Source organism: Mobula hypostoma, chromosome 16, assembly GCF_963921235.1.
Source record: "Mobula hypostoma chromosome 16, sMobHyp1.1, whole genome shotgun sequence".
Lineage (NCBI taxonomy): Eukaryota > Metazoa > Chordata > Chondrichthyes > Myliobatiformes > Myliobatidae > Mobula > Mobula hypostoma.
The window spans coordinates 28,144,431-28,165,306 of NC_086112.1; the positions used below are offsets into that span (position 1 = coordinate 28,144,431).

At 41.6% G+C, this 20,876-nt stretch overlaps 1 protein-coding gene across 1 annotated transcript in view; it reads right to left on the reverse strand.

Annotated features, from left to right (window-relative positions):
* Positions 1–1,382: 1,382 nt before the first annotated feature.
* Positions 1,383–20,876, reverse strand: part of dtwd2 (DTW domain containing 2) — a 143,205-nt gene continuing 123,711 nt past the window's right edge. Inside the window, exons 5-6 of the mRNA XM_063069169.1 lie at positions 8,514–8,642; positions 1,383–4,100 (exon numbers count right to left, since the gene is read on the reverse strand). Coding sequence (XP_062925239.1) covers positions 3,939–4,100; positions 8,514–8,642 — 291 coding nt within the window. The 3' untranslated portion in view covers positions 1,383–3,938. The remainder of the gene's footprint in view (positions 4,101–8,513; positions 8,643–20,876) is intronic.

The following is a 20,876-nucleotide window of genomic DNA, read 5'->3' on the forward strand; positions in this document are numbered from 1 at the left end:
AACATGCGTAGGCCACTTGCGTAGGTTACGGCATCCATTTGACGCAGAAGTATAAATCAGCCTTAAGTGGGATTTCAATCAACTTCCTTTTGATTCTTTCTGCAACTAGTTCACTTTCTTTGCAGAAATTGGCTTTGGAACAACAGCTTGTCGGGTTTATGCAGCCTGGACTCCTGGCCTTCCTTCAGTAACCAGCTGAATTAGCTTACAACCCAGTTGATCACTGTGGTGCTTTGATGGTCATAATCAGTTTAGAATGAGTGTACATGCAACTGTAGAAATAGTTGTTAACATGAAATATAAAATTGAAAATGATTTGTCTACAAATGGAATGACTAGTACTAGTATGTTACTGAGATTAAAATTTACATTGATACTGCTGAAAATTTGCAACATTTCCTGAAAAGGTTTATCCCTGTAGGCTCATGTGTCAAAATGCCTAATTTCTGTACGTAATGATATTGAGTATAATGGCTATTTGAAACTGAATTCTTTAATTATTCAAATAGTGCAGTCTTCTGAAAGTTTTACAAATGTCATCTGAAACCTGTTCAGACTACAGACTACTAAGTACTTCCAGAACATGCAGGAAGTTCACTAGATTGATTCTGAGGATTGAAGGTTTGTGTGACTGGGCCTATATCCTCTGGAGTTTAGAAAATTAAGTGGACTGCTCAATGAAACTAACAAAATGATTAAGGGACATGGCAGAGAGATATGGAATTGATGGCTGGGTCCAGAACCAGGGGTCACAGTCTTAATATATGGAATTGCCCATTCAGAACTGAGAAGTGATTTCTTTCTCCACAGGCTAGTGAATTTTTTGAATTCTTTAACTAATTGGGCTGTGGATGCTAAATCACCTAGTATATTCCAGACAGAGATTATTAGCTTTTTGGACACTAAGATAATGAAAGGATTTGGGATTAATGTGGACACTGAGATAAAAGATCAGTCATGAACTACTGAAAGATGAAGGGATAAGCCAGAAGGTCTACTCCTGCTTCTACTTTTTTTTTTAATATGTAGTTTCGGAGGCAGAAGGAGATTACATTCTGCTTTAGATCTTACCTTTATTGGGTGAAACTGATAGTTTTCAAATGAGTAGCTAAAACTAATTGACATTATTCACTCATACTGATGTTCTGGCTGTAAAGTTAACACAAAAACAAACACAACATGGACATTTTTATTCTTCATGTGTCGCTCATTCTACTTGCTTTCCTTGATTGGCAGTAGAGTCTTGAGATTTCTCTTCTACCAATGTTAATCTCTGGGAAATAGTAAGGTTTAGGATCAACAAATGATCACAGAAGTAAAAGGCAATACATATTATTTACAAATGAACAGTCAAAAGTCATCTAGAGATGTTTTTTTCCAGCAACATTTTATTGAAAACAGATACAAAAGTGGTAATTCATAGTAAACCTGTCTCAACATTCATTACTAAGTAAAAGATGTAATGAAATCTGCATTTTCCATTTTCATATGATGTATCTCTTTAAGTATACCATATTTTTAAAAAATCCTACACAGGTGTGGTGATCAAGTAAACAAACGGTATTTGGGCATTTGTAATTCATTTTCCATACTTTTTTTCTTCAAGGGATACCCTTGTTTTGCAGCTGACTTGTTTCATAATAAGAACTTCTCATCTTAGACTCCTTCCCACATTAGCTCTCGGGGCAGTTGCTAATTCACTAGCCTGGAAAATTTAACTTTTCCTTGTGTTTTACCAGTCCTGAAATATCTCATAGTAAGCAAGCTTGGGATCAGTAACTAAGTACATAGTAACTATAGCTACAAACTCTGCTCATATTATACATAATCACACAATTATCTAATTTTTGGTCAAATAATTACTTAAGTTTGTTGTTTGGACATTGACTGCTCTGCTACTGACTCTTTTCGCGGTGGACCTTTTACACACTCCATTAACTTAACAGTGTATTGACACCATCCCTTTACCTCCTCAGATGCTGCTTGTTCTGCTGAGTTCTTATTTGCTCCAGTGCATTGAAAATGATTGTTATTTATACACAGGTGTCACCACATACAGATAAAGAATTGATGAAAGGCAGTGGTGTAAATGCACATAAGTTTTGTTTTACAGAATTCTTTCCCACCCACTTTCTGTTCAAACCAGTCAAATTGGTCAAAACTGACATCAAAGTCTCATTAAGAACTGTAGGAGCTGATTCAAGTTCTCTATCTAATATAAAATGTAATCTCATATATTCCCACTTAAATCAGATCAGGCAAAAACAAAGGCGGCTTCCCCATCTACAGGTTTCCCACACATTTCAACCTGACACGATCTTTAGCCAGAGAGTGGTGAATCTGTGGAATTCTTGCCACAGGCAGCTGGGGAGGCCAAGTCTGTAGGTATATTTAAGGCAGGGGTTGATAGATTCTTGACTGGTCAAGGTATGAAGGGATATGGGGAGGAGGCAGGAGATTGGGGCTGAGAGGAAAAATGAATCAGCCATAATGAAATGGCAGAAGAAACTCGATGGGCCAAATGGCCTGGTTCTACTCCTATGTCTTATGATGCTCTAGATACCTGTGGGATTTCGTGAGCTAACTACTCACAGACCTACTCTTTTGAATTTTAATGACACAGACATTTACTTTTAATTCTAATTAACAGAAGTTCTGAGTTAGGAGATCAATTTAAACACCTAATGTCACAGCTACATAATGTACTCAACTAGAGTTATGTGCTAAGAAGGCCTATGTAACCAATACAACATTATATACTCTGGAATTGGGGTGTATGGGTAGCACCTCTGGTGAAAGGGCTTGTTGTGTCCAATCTGAGGCAGCTAACGCAACTGTGCTCCTCACCGGACACTCGGCTCTCACCCGTTGCTCCAAGTAGCTGTCTGAATGTGACAGCAGCCACACACCAGTGCACAGCTTCAACAGGCAAGCTAAAGCAGGTGAGGGTAGCCCATACCCTGGTGAAGTAGAGACGTGTCTGTCCTAGCATGTGAAGTCATTTCAGGCGGATTTGGTGGATGAGATCTACAGTGCGATTCAACGGCCTGCAACACTCTGCAGAGAGCGAAGGGCATGACGAGGCAGAGAAGTCATGGTCATCCACTGCAACCAGGAAAGACTCCACTTGCGATGACTACTCGTCCCACTGGACCTGGAATTCTGAGGTGGAACTGCCCCAGTACAATGGCTCTTCTACTTTAAAAACTCTCCACACAGGTTTCCTGTCATCGTTAGATATGATGGACAACCACTATAATCCAAGAGTATGTGTTTGCTGGAGTATATCCAAGATTTCCACTCTTCATCCTCCTGAAGCATCTACTTATGTAGAGGACATCTGACAGGAGGGGAATTGGAGCAGAGTGCAGGGGAGAGGTGGAAAAAATTTTAAAATGTTTCTAGACCTAAGCCTTAAGAATGGAAAAAATACTCAAGATTCTGATACTGCCCATCTGGCAACTTCAAGACAGCTTTAGTAGCCTAGACTAAAATCAGAGACTGCAATAAAATAATCTATTCTCATGGAAACATCCAACAAAACTAAAGAAAAGTTTGCTGCATTAATACATTGATCTGTCCTGAATATTGCAGAATATCATTAAAAGACAAAGTAATTAACCAAATATTGAGGAGATGAATTTTCTCCAATTGCAGCAGCATAACAATGGCCCAATTTCAGAAGGAAACTAACTAAATAAGATTTCTGATGAACATTTGCACCTAAATTATGGAAGTACAACAGAAGGAACCCTGAGGAAATATGTCCTAAGTGAATTTGTTAAGACTCATAATAGAAATAGAAGCTAGCCAGGAATTCAACTTAAGGAAACTGATGACCAGTTGAAATGAAAATCCAGAGATCCGGAGATAGAAGACCATGAGTCAGAGAATCTCTGCTTCGAAAAATAATGTCATACTAAAATTATACTCCTGTTCTAGTCTTTGACCAGACGTTCCATTCTCTTAAGTTTACGCTTATTCTTTGGCATTGGTTTTGTATACAACCCATTCTTAATCAGATGTTCCTTACTGTGATGGACTTGAGCTCCATGTTGAAGCTGGAATGAGCACAATGCCCGAAGAGGTCGCAGAATGACCTGTTAATTTAAAACAACACAATCACCTGAATTTCATCTTAATATTCTAACATCAATATTTTAATATCTCTAAGATAGCAACTGTTAAGGTAGAAATTATGTTCTCCTTGATTAAGTAGACAGGAAAACAAGAAATAAGTCTTGCAAGTCTTAAAGCTCTTGACCACTCAAGTGTGATCACTGATAAATACGGCAGTCACTTCGCTTGGAGCATTACTCATAAACCATAAGTTGGACAAATAATTTACTGGTTTGAATATTTCAAGTGTATAAGGCAGTATTGGAACCAAAGAATTATTAAATTTCAAGTGTGCAGTTGCAAGTGCATGGCATAAAATTATAACCTTTACAGTAATTTATTAAAAAATACTGTCAGATCCCATGATCTATGGTTCTCTGCAAGTAGTGGGTTTTCACACCACCTGTGCAGCCTGGCTGTTCGATATATCCAGGATCGGCCAGGAAGGCATGTGCCTTTGGGGGGCGGCCCTGTAGACAACCCGATTCCTTGCCGACTGAGGCGCTGTGTGGGACTGAAACATTGAGACAGCAGCTGGTGTGTGCTGCTGCCGGAAAAAGGCCACTCACTCCAGTAAAATATTTCTCTCTCTCTCTCTCTCACACACACACACGTTGGAGGGCGAGAGCCTGTTGGTCCCCAAGTCAGGGGGCTTGGAGAAGTGACATGGAAGATTGTAACATCAGAACAGCGAGCTACTGGTCTCTGCTCTCATTTTTGCAGGAGCAACCTCTCTCTCCCTTGCTGGGGACGGAGAGCCTGTCTGAGATACTGAGCTGCTGGGTTATGGACGGTAGTATTTGATGGATTCTATATCAGGGTCTCTTTGGCGGCTTTTGTTTATGCTTGCATGGTGGGGGGTGGGGTTGGTGCAAGTGGGAGGAGGGGAGAGATGGGTCGATGCTTCCTCTGCTGCCTGCGCGTGGGAGGAGAAAGTGGGAACTTTGGGGTTTTGATATGGCTATCATTTATTCTTTGGGGTTTCTTGTTTCGTAGATATCCTCCGAAGAGTAGGAATTTCAGGTTGTATACTGTATACATTCTCTGATATTAAATTGAACCATTCGTACCGTTCATACCAATCCTTCTTTTGCGATGTTGGTCAAAGTGGAAGTGCCAAAGGAGTTCTGATAATGCAGCTTCCCATCTACCCACTGGCCAGATTAGATTCAAGGAAATGAAAAGCAGTCAGACAAAAGATGGGAACTAAAGAACAGTTAATCTGATTAATTGTCATATAAATAGAACAAAGAACTTTAAATCACAGGACCAGGTCCTTTGGCCCATGATGTTATGCCAAACTAATTTTCAAATTCAGTATTAAGGAATATGGAAAATCATAACATGGTTTTATGAAAGGAAAAAGAAGTTTGACAATCTGAAACACAAGGGTATCTACATATGCTGGGTATCTTGAGAAACACATAGAAAATGCCAGAGAGAGCCAGCAGGTCAGTCAACATCTATGGAGGGGAATAAACAGTCATTATTTTGGGCCGACAGTTTCATCAGGAATGGAAAAGAAGAGGGAAATCACAATAAAAAGATGGGGGTGATAAGTAAAAGCAAGTGAAGGGGAAGACAAGTGGATAGGAGAGAGGAGATGAAGTAGGAAAGTGGGAGGTGATTTGTAAGATGTTACATGAAAGCTTAAAAGAAAAATAAAGAAATGTGGTTGGGACAATATATTACCATGGATACAGGATTGGTTAATAGGTGAAACACGAGGAACAGAAATAAATGGATCATTTTCAGCTTGACAGGCATTTACCAATATGAAACCACAAGGATCAATATTATAGCCTCAGCTATTTACAATTTATCTTCATGACTTAGATGAAAGAACAAAGAGTAATCTGGCAAGTTTACTGATGAATTAAAGGCAGCTGGGAAAGTGAAGTGGAAGCAATGATTATTGAAAGAAATAAAAGATAGGTGAAATGAGGGCAAAATGATCATAGCGATAATTCATTTTGTTGGGGACAATACACAACAGAATATTTCTCAGAAGTGAGAATCTAATACAAAATGATGTGTATTTGCACCTAAAATATAAAAGTTATGTTCATGTACAGTATAAAAGCTAATAGCTGGGATGGCACATGAGAAGCAGGGCTTTATTTCAAAATGACTAGAGCATAAAGATAAGAAAGGATTAGACCATAAAACAAAGGAGCCAAATTAGGCCGTTCAGCCTACTGAGTCTGCCCTGCCGTTCCATCATGGCAGATTTATTATGCTTCTCAGAACCAGCAGCTTTCACAGCCTATTTTCTGTAAAATCAAGCTATTTAAAATCACACTACTTCATGAGTATGGTACGCAAATAAAGCAGCCACCCCAGCATTATGGTGATTAGAGCCTCAATGCAAAAGATGTCATCTTGGGAGAGGAAATTGATTTTGGTTTGTTTATCTTTCTAGTAAATTTCGCTTTCCAAATGATGACTGAATGACTTTAGCTCTGGGATGAAGTTGCTGTGAGTTGAACAGTTCTGATTAATTCTGAACATTAGCTCCATGTCCCCTGGAGATATGTTGGAGATATGATATTGCGGCAAGAGGATCAGTATTGGGGCAATTATGAGGTTTTGTCTAACTCTAGTCTTGCTGAGATTAGTTCCGTTGTAAACCAGTCAGCTAGAAACATGAAGCAAATGTAAGATGGAGACAAATTTCAGTGGACAATCAAAAGTGAGTGGAATGTTCCACTTTCGCAACTGAAGAACAAAGTCAAAGGCTTTAGCAAGATCAGAGAAGACATCTATATTGATGCAGATCCCTGAATTTTTTCTTGGAATTGTCACACAGTCACAATCAATCACTTTGTATTCCACACTGATGGCTTACTCTAGAAAATATATATTATTTTTATGCCCGATACCACTCTGAACACAGTCATGGGAGGAAGTTACTCAATGGAAAGATGCATCCTTGAAACAGTGTGACTTCTCCAGTCACTTAGACCATAAGACATTGGAGCAGAATTAAATCATTCAACCCATTGAGTCTGCTCCACCACTCCATCATGGCTGGTCCAACATCCCTCCCAACCCCATTCACCAGCCTTCTCCCTGTAACCTTTTATGCCCTGACCAATCAAGAACTTATCAACCTCTGCCTTAAATATACCCAGTGACTTAGCCTGCACAATCGGCTGTCACAATGAATTCCAGATTCACCGGCCTCAGTCTAAAGAAATTTTCCCTCATCTCTGTTCTAAATAGATTTCTCTCAATTCTAAGGCCATGCCTTCTGGTCCCAAACTCTCCCACTATTGGAAACATACTCTCCACATCCACTCTATCCAGACCTTTCAATATTCAATAGGTTTCAATGAGATCCCCCCTCATTCTTCGAAACTCCAAGCAGTACAGGCCCAGAACCATTAAATGCTCTTCATATGATGACCCTTTCATTCCTGGGATCATTCTTCTGATCCTCCAATGGACCCTCTCCAATGCCAGCACATCTTTTCTTGGAAAAGGGGTGCAAAACTGCTCACAATGTTCCAAGTGTGGTCTGACCAATGCCTCAGCATCTCATCCTTGATCTTATATTCTCGTACTCTCGAAATGAATGCTAAATTTGCATTTGCCTTCCTTACTTAATCTGTAAGTTAGTCTTTAGGGAATCCTGTACAAGGATTCCAAGTTCCTTTGCACCTCCGGTTTTTGGATTTTCTCGCCCTTTAGAAAATAGTCTATTCCTTTATTCCTTCTACCAAAATGTATGACCATACACTTCCCTACACTATCTGCCATTTCTTTGCCCATTCTGCAAATCTAACCAAGTCCTTCTGTAGCCTTCCTGCTTCCTCAACACTACCTGGCCCTCCACCTATCTTCGTATTGTCTGCAGGCGTGGCCACAAAGCCTTCAATTTCCATTATCCAAATCACAGACATATAACATGAAAAGAAGCAGTCCCTGCAGCACACCACTAGTAACTGGCAGCCAACCAGAAAAGGGCCTCTTTATTCCCACTCTTTGCCTCCTGCCAGTCAGCCAATCTTCTGTCAATGTTAGTGACCTCCTTGTAATACCATCTTGTTAAACAGCCTCATGTGTGACGCCTTGTCAAAGGCCTTCTGAAAATCCAAGCAAACAACATTCTTGCAGTAACATTACGACAAGGCTTCGTTTGAGATGACATGGTCAGTTAGTTTTTGTCTTCCTTGGGTTAACTTGTAAAGCGACAATGAATTGGGTGGATTTGTTCATGTTGGTGTTCATGAAACAGTTTGCACCCAGAGTGCTGTTTCATAAACTCAAACAACCCTGATTTACTTAGACTTTTGATGTAATAAGAGAGCCTTGTCAATAGGTTCACATTCCTTTCAATATAATTCTACTGCACACAACTTGTGTGAAACTGATTCTTGGAAACTACTTACCTCATGAATGTAGTGGTCCTTTTCTACAATGGAGAGAGCAAAGGCTGCACATTCCAGTGTAGAGAGACATGTATTGTTTGGCTGAGTTCGAATTATGTACTGGCTTGATAAACTGGTTTTCAGTTGAACCTAAAAACAGAATGAAAAAACTAATTATTATTTCAAAGCCAGTAATTTCATAATCCAATCCCCTGAATGTGTGACTATCTTTGGCATAATAAAACATTGCAAGACACTTGGTGAGGGTATTATCAAACAAATATTTGACATATTTGACAATGATCCACAGAGAGTAAGGCAAATACAAGGCCAAGGGGAATTCACCTGCCACAGAATACCCAGTCTTTGACCTCTTGTTACCATGGTATTTTTGTGGTTGCTTTAGCTAAGTTTCTAACCAATTGTGATCCCTTCACCAATCTCCGTCACTGGATGATTATGGCTAAGGAATATGATGAAACAAATACCAATGAAAACCAGAGAGAGAAAGTGATACTGTTCTCTGGAGATACTCCCATACTTGCATTAGTGGGAAGAATCACTGGAGCCAAACAAGCTTAGCACAAATTGTCAGTAACAGGCAACAGCAGGCCACGGTGAATGGTTTTCTGGAGTGAGTTATATAGTGGTATTTCCCAGCAATCGATGTTGTGGCTGTTGTTTTATTTAATGCAAGTTAATTACCTAGACAGGGTGCATGTCACAATTTCTAAGTTTGCCAATGACAGAAAACTTGACAGCATTGGGAACTGCACAGACAAAACATAAACTGCCTGGTGGAATGGGTGAACCAAGTCAGATGAGGTTTAATGTGAAGAAATATGAGTTACTGTATTTTGGTAGGAAGAATGAGCAGTGGCAATATAAAATAAGGGACATTGTTTTAAAGGAGGCGCCTGAGTAGAGGTCCCAAGTTACAAATCATTGAAAGTGGCAGGGCTGGTTGAGACAGTGGCTTATAAGGTATACCCAATTCTGGACTTTATCAATAGAAGTACAGAATATTAAAAGAGGAAAGTCATGCTGAGTCTTTATAAAACACAGGCCTGGTCTCAAGTTGAGCATTGTTCCTCACGATAAGAAGCATATGAGACATCAGAGAGAGTCCAGTAGAGATTTATGAGGATGGTTCCTTATATAAGAGGCTACAGTCATGAAGATGGATTAAAGAGATTTGGACTGTTTACTTTAGAAAAGGCTGAGAGAACATTCGATGAAAGTATATAAAATATCGAGCAATTAGAATAGAGTGGATAGGAGGATGTTTCTGCTGGTGGCGAACTCAAGAACTAGAACTCATAGGCATAAAACTAAACAGAGAATTGGTGGTGGTAGGTTTCACCGAGGTGTTCAAAAGAAAGTTAAAAAAATATATAGTAAGAAAAATATATGGTGAGTAGATCTATGGAGTTGCTCTGGTACAGGGAAGAGGGCAGAATGAACCAATTGTACATCAGTGAGTCTTTCAGTAAGTACCACTGTTAGTGACACCTTCCATCGTACTGCTGATCTTTATGAAAGAGCTGATGGGATGGTACTGGGCCAGATTATCACTGAGTCACACAATATAGAAACAGGCCATTCAGCCAACCAGATCTGCAACATCCATCAGCAATCCATTTACTTTTATTCTCCCCTCATTCCCGTTAACTCCCCACCAATCTAAAAACCTAAAAAAGATACGGAAGGCGCTGGCGTGGAGGGCTATGAACGACATGAAGGAAATCTGGAAGTCGAACCTGACCAGAGGGCTTAAAAAGAGGATTTTCATAGCAGTCATAGAGTCCATTCTCACGTACGGATGCGAGACGTGGACACTCACCAAGACTATGCGAAAGTCTCTAGATGGTTGCTATACACAAATGCTCCGGATGGCTCTTGACGTGAGTTGGCAACAGCACATGACGAACGTCGAGCTCTATAACAACCTACCAATGCTCACCACTAAAATCGAGGCGAGAAGACTGCAACTAGTGGGGCACTGTCAACACCACCCCGAGCTACCCGCCAGCCTAGTCATCATATGGGAGCTCAAGCATGGGAGATGAACTCTGGGCGCCCTCCCAAGACTATGGTCAATGTGCTCCTAGAAGACAGCGGCGCGGCTGATGTAGATGAACTGAACACACTGATGAGAGAGAGGGAGAAGTGGAGAGTCTGTCATCGTGCCCGACGCTGGCCCCCTAGGCCTGAGTCGACGTAGTAAGTAACCTAAAAACCGGGGGGAATTTACAATTATACCACCAACACGTGGATGAAATTGGAACATCCAGGGGAAATGTATGCAGTCACACGAAGTAAGTACAGACTACAAACAGATAGCATCGGAGATCAGGATTGAACCTGAGTTGCTGGAACTGTGAAGCAGCAGCTCTATCAGCTGAATCACTGATAATTTTACACTTTCCCACTTCTGCTGAAAGGTCTCCAACATGAAGTGTTAGCTCTTCTTCTCTTTCCACAGATGCTGCCCAATTTACTGAGGTTCTGCCTGAATTTCAGATTTCCAGCATCTGCAGCTCTTTTATTTAGAAGTGTTCACTCTGTTGGATGTATGCGATTGTGGTAGTGGTACTGAAACAGTCTGGATAGAAACGAAAGTGAAGAAGGGTGATGATGAAGAATCTCAGCCCGAATCGTCGAGACGATTCCTTTTCAGAGATGCTGCCTGACCTGTTGATTTCCTCCAGCATTTTGTGTGTGTTGCTCTGGACTTCCAGCATCTGCAGAATCTCCTGTGTTATGGTCCCAGAACCATTTCCAAAACAAAAGCTCTTAGGTGTCTACTGACTCTCACAGCTATCTGGACTATTCCTCTTCTCACCCTGTCTCTTGCAAAAACGCCATCCCCTTCTCGCAATTCCTCCGTCTCCGCCGCATCTGCTCTCAGGATGAGGCTTTTCATTCTAGGACGAGGGAGATGTCTTCATTTTTTAAAGAAAGGGGCTTCCCTTCCTCCACTATCAACTCTGCTCTTAAACGCATCTCCCTCATTTCACGTACATCTGCTCTCACTCCATCCTCCCACCACCCCACTAGGAATAGGGTTCCCCTGGTCCTCACCTACCACCCCACCAGCCTCCGGGTCCAACATATTATTCTCCGTAACTTCCGCCACCTCCAACGGGATCCCACCACTAAGCACATCTTTCCCTCCCCCCCTCTCTCTGCATTCCGCAGGGATCGCTCCCTACACAACTCCCTTGTCCATTCGTCCCCCCCATCCCTCCCCACTGATCTCCCTCCTGGCACTTATCCGTGTAAGCGGAACAAGTGCTACACATGCCCTTACACTTCCTCCCTTACCACCATTCAGGGCCCCAAACAGTCCTTCCAGGTGAGGCATCACTTCACCTGTGAGTCGACTGGGGTGATATACTGCGTCCGGTGCTCCCGATGTGGCCTTTTATATATTGGTGAGACCCGAGGCAGACTGGGAGACCGCTTTGCTGAACATCTACACTCATTCCGCCAGAGAAAGCAGGATCTCCCAGTGGCCACACATTTTAATTCCACATCCCATTCCCATTCTGACATGTCTATCCACGGCCTCCTCTACTGTAAAGATGAAGCCACACTCAGGTTGGAGGAACAACACCTTATATTCCGTCTGGGTAGCCTCCAACCTGATGGCATGAACATTGACTTCTCTAACTTCCGCTAGGGCCCACCTCCCCCTCGTACCCCAACTGTTACTCATTTTTATGCACACATTCTTTCTCTCACTCTCCTTTTTCTCCCTCTGTCCCTCTGAATATACCTCTTGCCCATCCTTTGGGTCCCCCCCCCTTGTCTTTCTTCCCGGACCTCCTGTCCCATGATCCTCTCGTATCCCCTTTTGCCTATCACCTGTCCAGCTCTTGGCTCTATCCCTCCCCCTCCTGTCTTCTCCTATCATTTTGCATCTCCCCCTCCCCCTCCAGCTTTCAAATCCCTTACTCACTCTTCCTTCAGTTAGTCCTGACGAAGGGTCTCGGCCTGAAACGTCGACTGCGCCTCTTCCTATAGATGCTGCTTGGCCTGCTGCGTTCACCAGCAACTTTGATGTGTGTTGATCTTAGGTGTCTCTTAATGTCATAAGGCGTGAAACAAATTGCAGAAAACTGGCATCTGTGATAGTTGTGTCTCAGCAGGAGGCTCAAATGGATCATCCAGCAAGAAGAGTGAAGATGGTTGCAAATACTTTGGCTTTATCTCACAAATCTGTATCTGGGGCTCTGCTCTCATTTCATCTACAAAATGAAATATCCCATGGGAAGAGTACAAGGAGCATCAATGATACTTCTGTTTCACATAAACATTTTAGATTCTACAGTAGTTGTGGTACTTTCACAACGGAATTAAAATCCAATTTCCACAAAAATTAATCTGTCAAATAGCCTTGGCCTTTTAGATATACCCACAACACTATAAAAAAAAACACCTATACAGTACAAACATACTGTCATTAAGACATAAATAAATAATAATTTTCTGGAAAGAACGGATAAAGTGGCAGTAATTCAAAGTGACAGCTTAAGAGCTGTCTGTTTATAGATTCCATGGGGATTTCTAGTCATGGAAATATTGTAAATGTATGTCACAAAACACTCTGGCTTTCTGCCAAGTCATGCTTATTAACTGAATCTTCTGCCATCCTCAGTCTACATCAAATTGTCCATTTTTGTTAAATTGAACCCCCCTCGCTCTCACAGACACATCTAATTTTAGGTGTTTAAATAGGCTTGAATTTCCACTTCGAACACCAACAGCATTCTGCACTCAAAAATGGATTCATTTCATGAAGTGTTGACAGTGGGATGCAAAGTCTGCAATGAACTAATGCAATAGAACAGCATTTTAAAAAGATCTTTTTAAAATAATCTCTTCAATAAAAAAACCCTGTATTTATTTATGTGATAACTTGTTGGTATTTACTTCAGTGGTAACTTGCTGGAGAAAATTGGCCATTGTAAATAACAGACATGAGAAATCCTGAAGATTCTGGCAATCCAAAGCAAAACACACAAAATGCTGGAGCAACTCAGGTCAGGCAGCATCTATGGAAATGAATAAACAGCTGACGTTTTGGGCCAAGACCCTCCTTCAGGACTGAAGTAAATAAGAAGTATTTTTCTCACCTTTCTTATCCACCACCTGTGAGTAACCTGTTTTAAATTAAAAGGAAATGAAAAACTAAATCTTATAAATGATGCCCATTAATAGCTGTACTGTACCTTCTTCAAGCCCTGAAAAACAAGCATAATTTGTGGAAACTCTTATTCATTCCCTCCAGAGTGACGCTTTCTAAAGTGTTACAAAAGATTGCAAAGATTCTGAAAGTAACCTGAGTTTAAAATCTAAGAGTCTTTCACACAGGAGAACCTTATTTCCAGCAAACTGCAACTAATCTTAAACAACAGGAATTCTGCAGATGCTGGAAATTCAAGCAACACACATCAAAGTTGCTGGTGAATGCAGCAGGCCAGGCAGCATCTGTAGGAAGAGGTGCAGTCGACGTTTCAGGCCGAGACCCTTCGTCAGGACTAACTGAAGGAAGAGTGAGTAAGGGATTTGAAAGTTGGAGGGGGAGGGGGAGATGCAAAATGATAGGAGAAGACAGGAGGGGGAGGGATAGAGCCAAGAGCTGGACAGGTGATAGGCAAAAGGGGATACGAGAGGATCATGGGACAGGAGGTCCGGGAAGAAAGACAACGGGGGGGGGGACCCAGAGGATGGGCAAGAGGTATATTCAGAGGGACAGAGGGAGAAAAAGGAGAGTGAGAGAAAGAATGTGTGCATAAAAATAAGTAACAGATGGGGTACGAGGGGGAGGTGGGGCCTTAGCGGAAGTTAGAGAAGTCGACGTTCATGCCATCAGGTTGGAGGCTACCCAGACGGAATATAAGGTGTTGTTCCTCCAACCTGAGTGTGGCTTCATCTTTACAGTAGAGGAGGCCGTGTATAGACATGTCAGAATGGCAATGGGATGTGGAATTAAAATGTGTGGCCACTGGGAGATCCTGCTTTCTCTGGCGGACAGAGCGTAGATGTTCAGCAAAGCGGTCTCCCAGTCTGCGTCGGGTCTCGCCAATATATAAAAGGCCACATCGGGAGCACTGGACGCAGTATATCACCCCAGTCGACTCACAGGTGAAGTGTTGCCTCACCTGGAAGGACTGTTTGGGGCCCTGAATGGTGGTAAGAGAGGAAGTGTAAGGGCATGTGCAGCACTTGTTCCGCTTACACGGATAAGTGCCAGGAGGGAGATCAGTGGCGAGGGATGAGGGGGACGAATGGACAAGGGAGTTGCGTAGGGAGCGATCCCTGCGGAATGCGGGGGGGGGAGGGAAAGATGTGCTTAGTGGTGGGATCCCGTTGGAGGTTGCGGAAGTTACGGAGAATAATATGTTGGACCCGGAGGCTGGTGGGGTGGGAGGTGAGGACCAGGGGAACCCTATTCCTAGTGGGGTGGCGGGAGGATGGAGTGACAGCAGATGTACGTGAAATGGGGGAGATGCGTTTAAGAGCAGAGTTGATAGTGGAGGAAGGGAAGCCCCTTTCTTTAAAAAAGGAAGACATCTCCCTCGTCCTAGAATGAAAAGCCTCATCCTGAGAGCAGATGCGGCGGAGACGGAGGAATTGTGAGAAGGGGATGGCGTTTTTGCAAGAGACAGGGTGAGAAGAGGAATAGTCCAGATAGCTGTGAGAGTCAGTAGGCTTATAGTAGATATCAGTGGATAAGCTGTCTCCAGAGACAGAGACAGAAAGATCTAGAAAGGGGAGGGAGGTGTCGGAAATGGACCAGGTAAACTTGAGGGCAGGGTGAAAGTTGGAGGCAAAGTTAATAAAGTCAACGAGTTCTGCATGCGTGCAGGAAGCAGCGCCAATGCAGTTGTCGATGTAGCGAAGGAAAAGTGGGGGACAGATACCAGAATAGGCATGGAACATAGTCCTTCCAGGTGAGGCAACACTTCACCTGTGAGTCGACTGGGGTGATATACTGCATCTGGTGCTCCCGATGTGGCCTTTTATACATTGGCGAGACCCGACGCAGACTGGGAGACCGCTTTGCTGAACATCTATGCTCTGTCCGCCAGAGAAAGCAGGATCTCCCAGTGGCAACACATTTTAATTCCACATCCCATTCCCATTCTGACATGTCTATCCACGACCTCCTCTACTGTAAAGATGAAGCCACAGTCAGGTTGGAGGAACAATACCTTATATTCCGTCTGGGTAGCCTCCAACCTAATGGCATGAACATCGACTTCTCTAACTTCCGCTAAGGCCCCACCTCCCCTTCATACCCCATCTGTTACTTATTTTTATGCACACATTCTTTCTCTCACTCTCCTTTTTCTCCCTCTGTCCCTCTGAATATACCTCTTGCCCATCCTCTGGGTCACCTCCCCCCGTCTTTCTTCCCGGACCTCCTGTCCCATGATCCTCTCGTATCCCCTTCTGCCTATCATCTGTCCAGCTCTCGGCTCTATCCCTCCCCCTCCTGTCTTCTCCTATCATTTTGCATCTCCCCCTCCCCCTCCAACTTTCAAATCCCTTACTCACTCTTCCTTCAGTTAGTCCTGACGAAGGGTCTTGGCCTGAAACGTCGACTGCACCTCTTCCTACAGATGCTGCCTGGCCTGCTGCGTTCACCAGCAACTTTGATGTGTGGTGCAACCAATCTTGTCAAAGATGGAAGCTGCACAAATGGTTCTCTGGACACCAACAGCACCTGGAGTTTCAGGTCAGTTGTACAGGGAATGGAATTTCTGCCCAATTACTCACAAGGCAAATGTTTCCAGAACTTATTCTGGAGGGAATCAAGGACAGGGGATCTCCTTGGCAGGAGATTGCCATTTAATGTCTGTGTGTGAGAGAGCGAGAGAGAGTAAGAGTGAGTGAGAGAGAGATTGTTGTGCTTTTGTGTTTTTTTTGCTTGTAGTGTTGTTTTATTGTACCCTGTGCTGTTCTGCTCAGCATGGTGGGTATGCTATGTTGACTCCAGAATGTGAGGTGGCACTTGTGGTTGTGTTGGTCATTGATGCAATCTGTGCACTTCACTACATGTTTCAATCTACTGCACATGTGACAATAAATGAACCTGAATTTCATTATACACTAATATTGTGTATAATGGAGGAAGGCCAAAATAAATTAAGTGTATTAGTCTCCAGACTGGTCTTGGATTTTATAACATATTGAAAGACAGACCATCAATGTAAAATACCATTTTCCCCATCATCCCTTCATTAAATGGATTTTCATTTCTATACATAAGAATTAATGTTTCAAAACAAGATAACCCCAGCAGGGGATATTAAACTGAATAACTGAGGTGAGGTTAACTCATATTTTATAAAAATTCAGTTAGTTAAAATTTCCAATTTGCAAAACATACAAAATATTATCAGAACCAGCATGCAGCTTTACTGTAGCCAACAGCCACAGTCAAATTTTTCACTTCAGTTATCTTCCAAGTTACCAATTTGGAAATATATTTACATTTACAGCAGTAATAAATCAGATACACAAGTTTTGACTATTGCTGTAACAATTCATTAATTATATGATTCATTTCAGCTCTGAAGACTGAGGAAGGAATCAGTCTCAGTTCTACACAAATCAATTATGCTAATCAGAAATCACTGTATAACAAAAAAAAAGTGATTAACAGTCTTAATCCCTATTGGAGAAATGCAAATCTTTACACAAAGAATTTTGGAAATCTTGGATAACAATTGATGCCTAGTTTTGGTTCAATGCACAGGGAAACATATTCAATCTGTTTATTAAAATACTTGTGTTAACAGGAAGTATATAAATGCCAATAAATACTTTAAAATCTCCTATTTTTCTCTGTACCCCTAATTTATACATTTGTTTCCGTAAACCTCGAGAAATGGGATCTTGTTGAAGGCTGAAGCAATACTGAAACGATCCAGTTACAACTCATCTATTTCAAATGCATGAGGGTGGATTTTATTTTAAGAGGCCACATCAGCAAACTAGATAACACATTTACATTTTTGTAAAATTTAATGTTATGATTTTAGTTTCAGGGACTGATAATAAATAGCAAGATTGAAGTAATTGTTATAGCTTGTTATTGTGCTTTTTTAAATTTAAAAATGATAAAATGGATAAGTTATTAGAAAACTAATCTCAGCCAATATAAATTCCTGTCAACAGAATAACAGAGCTGCACAGGTTCCATCAACAGAAGTCATTAATTATGTACAACACTGGTGAGGAATTCACTGGATAGATGCATCTTCTAAACAGTACCATGAACTGAATTTTTTGAATAATTAACATCTCTCAGATCATTTTATTTTTGAGCCACAGTTTATTAAAAATGCAAATTGATGATAGTAAAGTGACATCAATAGACATCTAGGCCCTCATGTGAATGTCAGATCCAACAGTCTATCTTCTTAATTCATTTAAAGAGAGAACAGTATGAACAAAGGGGAAAGAAATGGGGTGAATTAGATTATATTAAGGAGAAATAGAAAAAAAGTGGAATAAGTAAAAGCAAATTCAGAATTAAAATGGATGAAAATAAAATTACAAAATTAAATTAACTCCAGGAATTTATTATTACCTGGGAGAGTCAGAGCTTCGCTGTTCCCTTTTTTGGCTTCCAAGACTGGATGGCACATCAGATCACAAATCACACCACTGTCAGGGCCATCTCGCATATATTAACAGCCCTTTGTCATGTGAAGAAATTCACTCACATTAGCTGTGTGAATCCAGCAATTCTTTTTATAACAGAGTAAGAGAATCATCCGGGTAGGAAAGTAACTCTTTTTGTATTAAAATTAATGGACAACAACTTGTGTCAAATCAAGAGATCACTACATTGTCTAGCTCATGTTCCACTTTCTAATGCTCCATTGTTAGCAAAACTACTGAACACTATAAGTTTTTTTTAATCACAGGAGGTACAGAAGCCTGCTCTGCCATGTCATATGATCAGTACTGATTCTCAACCTCAATACCATAACCCAATTTCTCCTCAAATCCTTTGATGCATTTTGGAGTCTAGAAATCTATCGCTTTCTTCAATACTTTCAATGATTTGGCTTCCATGAATCTGTTAGCCTCTGAGTGAAAACATTTTGCCTAATCTGAGTGCTAACTATTTCAACCCTTACACTGTGACTCCTGCTCTTAAAACCTGCTGTGATATGAAACATCCTCCTTGCATCAGACACCGATCCTTGTCGGAATTTTGTACATTTCAGTAAGATGTGTTTTAATTTTCCAGAATACTAGTGTAAAGGGGGCCTATTTGATCCAGTCTCTCCTCCCACACAACACCCAATATCCAAGAATAGATAGATATACTTTATTAATCCCGAGGGAAATTTGGTTTCGTTACAGCCGCACCAACCAAGAATAGAGCGTAAATATAGCAATACAAAAAACCCCAACAATCAAACACCAGAATGCAAACTATGCCAGATGGAAAATAAGTCCAGGACCAGTCTATTGGCTCAGGGTGTCTGACCCTCCACGGGAGGAGCTGCACGTTCGATGGCCACAGGCAGGAATGACCTCCCGTGCCGCCAAGTGTTGTATCACGGTGGAATGTGGCCGAAGTCCAACAGTAAAAAGTTCAATATCCAGTCTGCAAACACATTCCTCAATCGTAATATACCCCGGATTGCACCATCCATTGTTAGCCAGAACAGTAAGCACCCAACTCCTATATGTTTACTGCTCTCAGTGCACTTCCGGTCAGCCAGAATGGTATTACCCACCGAACTCCTCTTCTCCAAAAGACTCCGTTGTCTCGACCCGGTCCTCTTTCCTCGGCTTTGTGATCCCCCTCTGTGTATTTTCCTCCAGATTTCAGCAGGGGTGTCCGCCGTGCTGTTCGCTAAGCCGGCCGGTCTTTGCTGGTCCGTGGAATACACAATGTGACCTTGCTTCTGTCCCGCGCGTTGGGATGTAACCATTTCCAGCGCTAAAGAAAACCCAAAGAAAACTCTCTCTACCAGCATGTTAGAGAGGGTGCAGCTTCGACGTGTTACCGTGAGAAAAAAAATACAAAAAATAACGTAAATTAAAAAGTAAGAAGAAGAAAGTAAGAATAGTTCGGAACGGCTGTACCAGGCTGCATGCACGACAGGCACATGCGCACTACAATCAGCCTGTGACCCTTTGTTGCACTCATTTTATGGCAAATATATCTTTTTTATCAACGAGATCAAACCAGCACATGATACTTCAGATGTGGTCGCGCCAAGGCCCTGAAGGTTATATTTGATCTAGTACTCAAATTTTCTGGCAATGAAGGCTGGCAGACTATCTCCTTTCCTAACTGCCTGGTGAACCTGCATGCTTGCTTTCAGTGACTGGTGTACAAGGACATATAAAAAAAACATTTTGTTTATCAACATTTCCCAATATGTCACCACTGACTAATACTTTGCCTTTGCTCTTCTTACCAAAGCATATAATTTCAGTTATTCACAATATACTGTATATACCCTGCTTTTGTCGATTCACTTGGCTAATTTGCCTTGAAGCCTCTTTGCCTTCTTCCAACTCTGCCTAGCTTCATGCTGTTAATGTTGCACTTAATTCTCTCATCCAGATCATTTATACATATTGTGAATGGCTGGAGGGCTCAAGTATTAATCCCTGCAGTACACTGTTTGCCATTGGAAAAATATCTACATATTTCGATTCTGTTTCGTATCTCTCAACCAATTTTCATTCCAAGAAAATCACTGCATTTATTTCTGGGGAATTATCACTGTTAAGTATGCATGAAACATGTGGATTTGCATGACACCTCTATGATGTATACAAATCTTCTTCTGAAGCGTGGAGATGGTGCCTTTATTATCAAGTTCAATCATTCCACTTATTGTACCTTTTAAAGCTCAGCTCTTTGCAAGTATCCACTTAATTACAGAAAATATGTAATAACGAGGGTCACTGCAGTGAAGCAGTAGGCATGGGAATAACTGCTGATTTTCATAGTTTCATTATACATTCTTGATAAGATTTCACAGATTAAGTAGGTTCCATCAATGTCTGGATCTGAGCCATGAAGCAACATGGCATATTAAACTTAAAAGCTTTGTCCTGTATATAATACACAGGAATTGGTTCTGCTTCATGGCCACATCAAGACAAAGCAAATCCTTATAGTATAAATCCAATGTGCTTGACAGAGAGGTCAGCCAGCTCCTTGAAGGGAGACCTCAAAGCAATCATAACAGGCTGGTTCGCTCAGAGATCATATGGACAATATGTAGGCAGGCTTGTCACATGGCTTTGCTTTGCTTCTGAAAGGAGAATGCAAAGATCCTGTACTTTATTACTTTGTCCAGAGATACAGTTCTTGGAGGTTTTTTA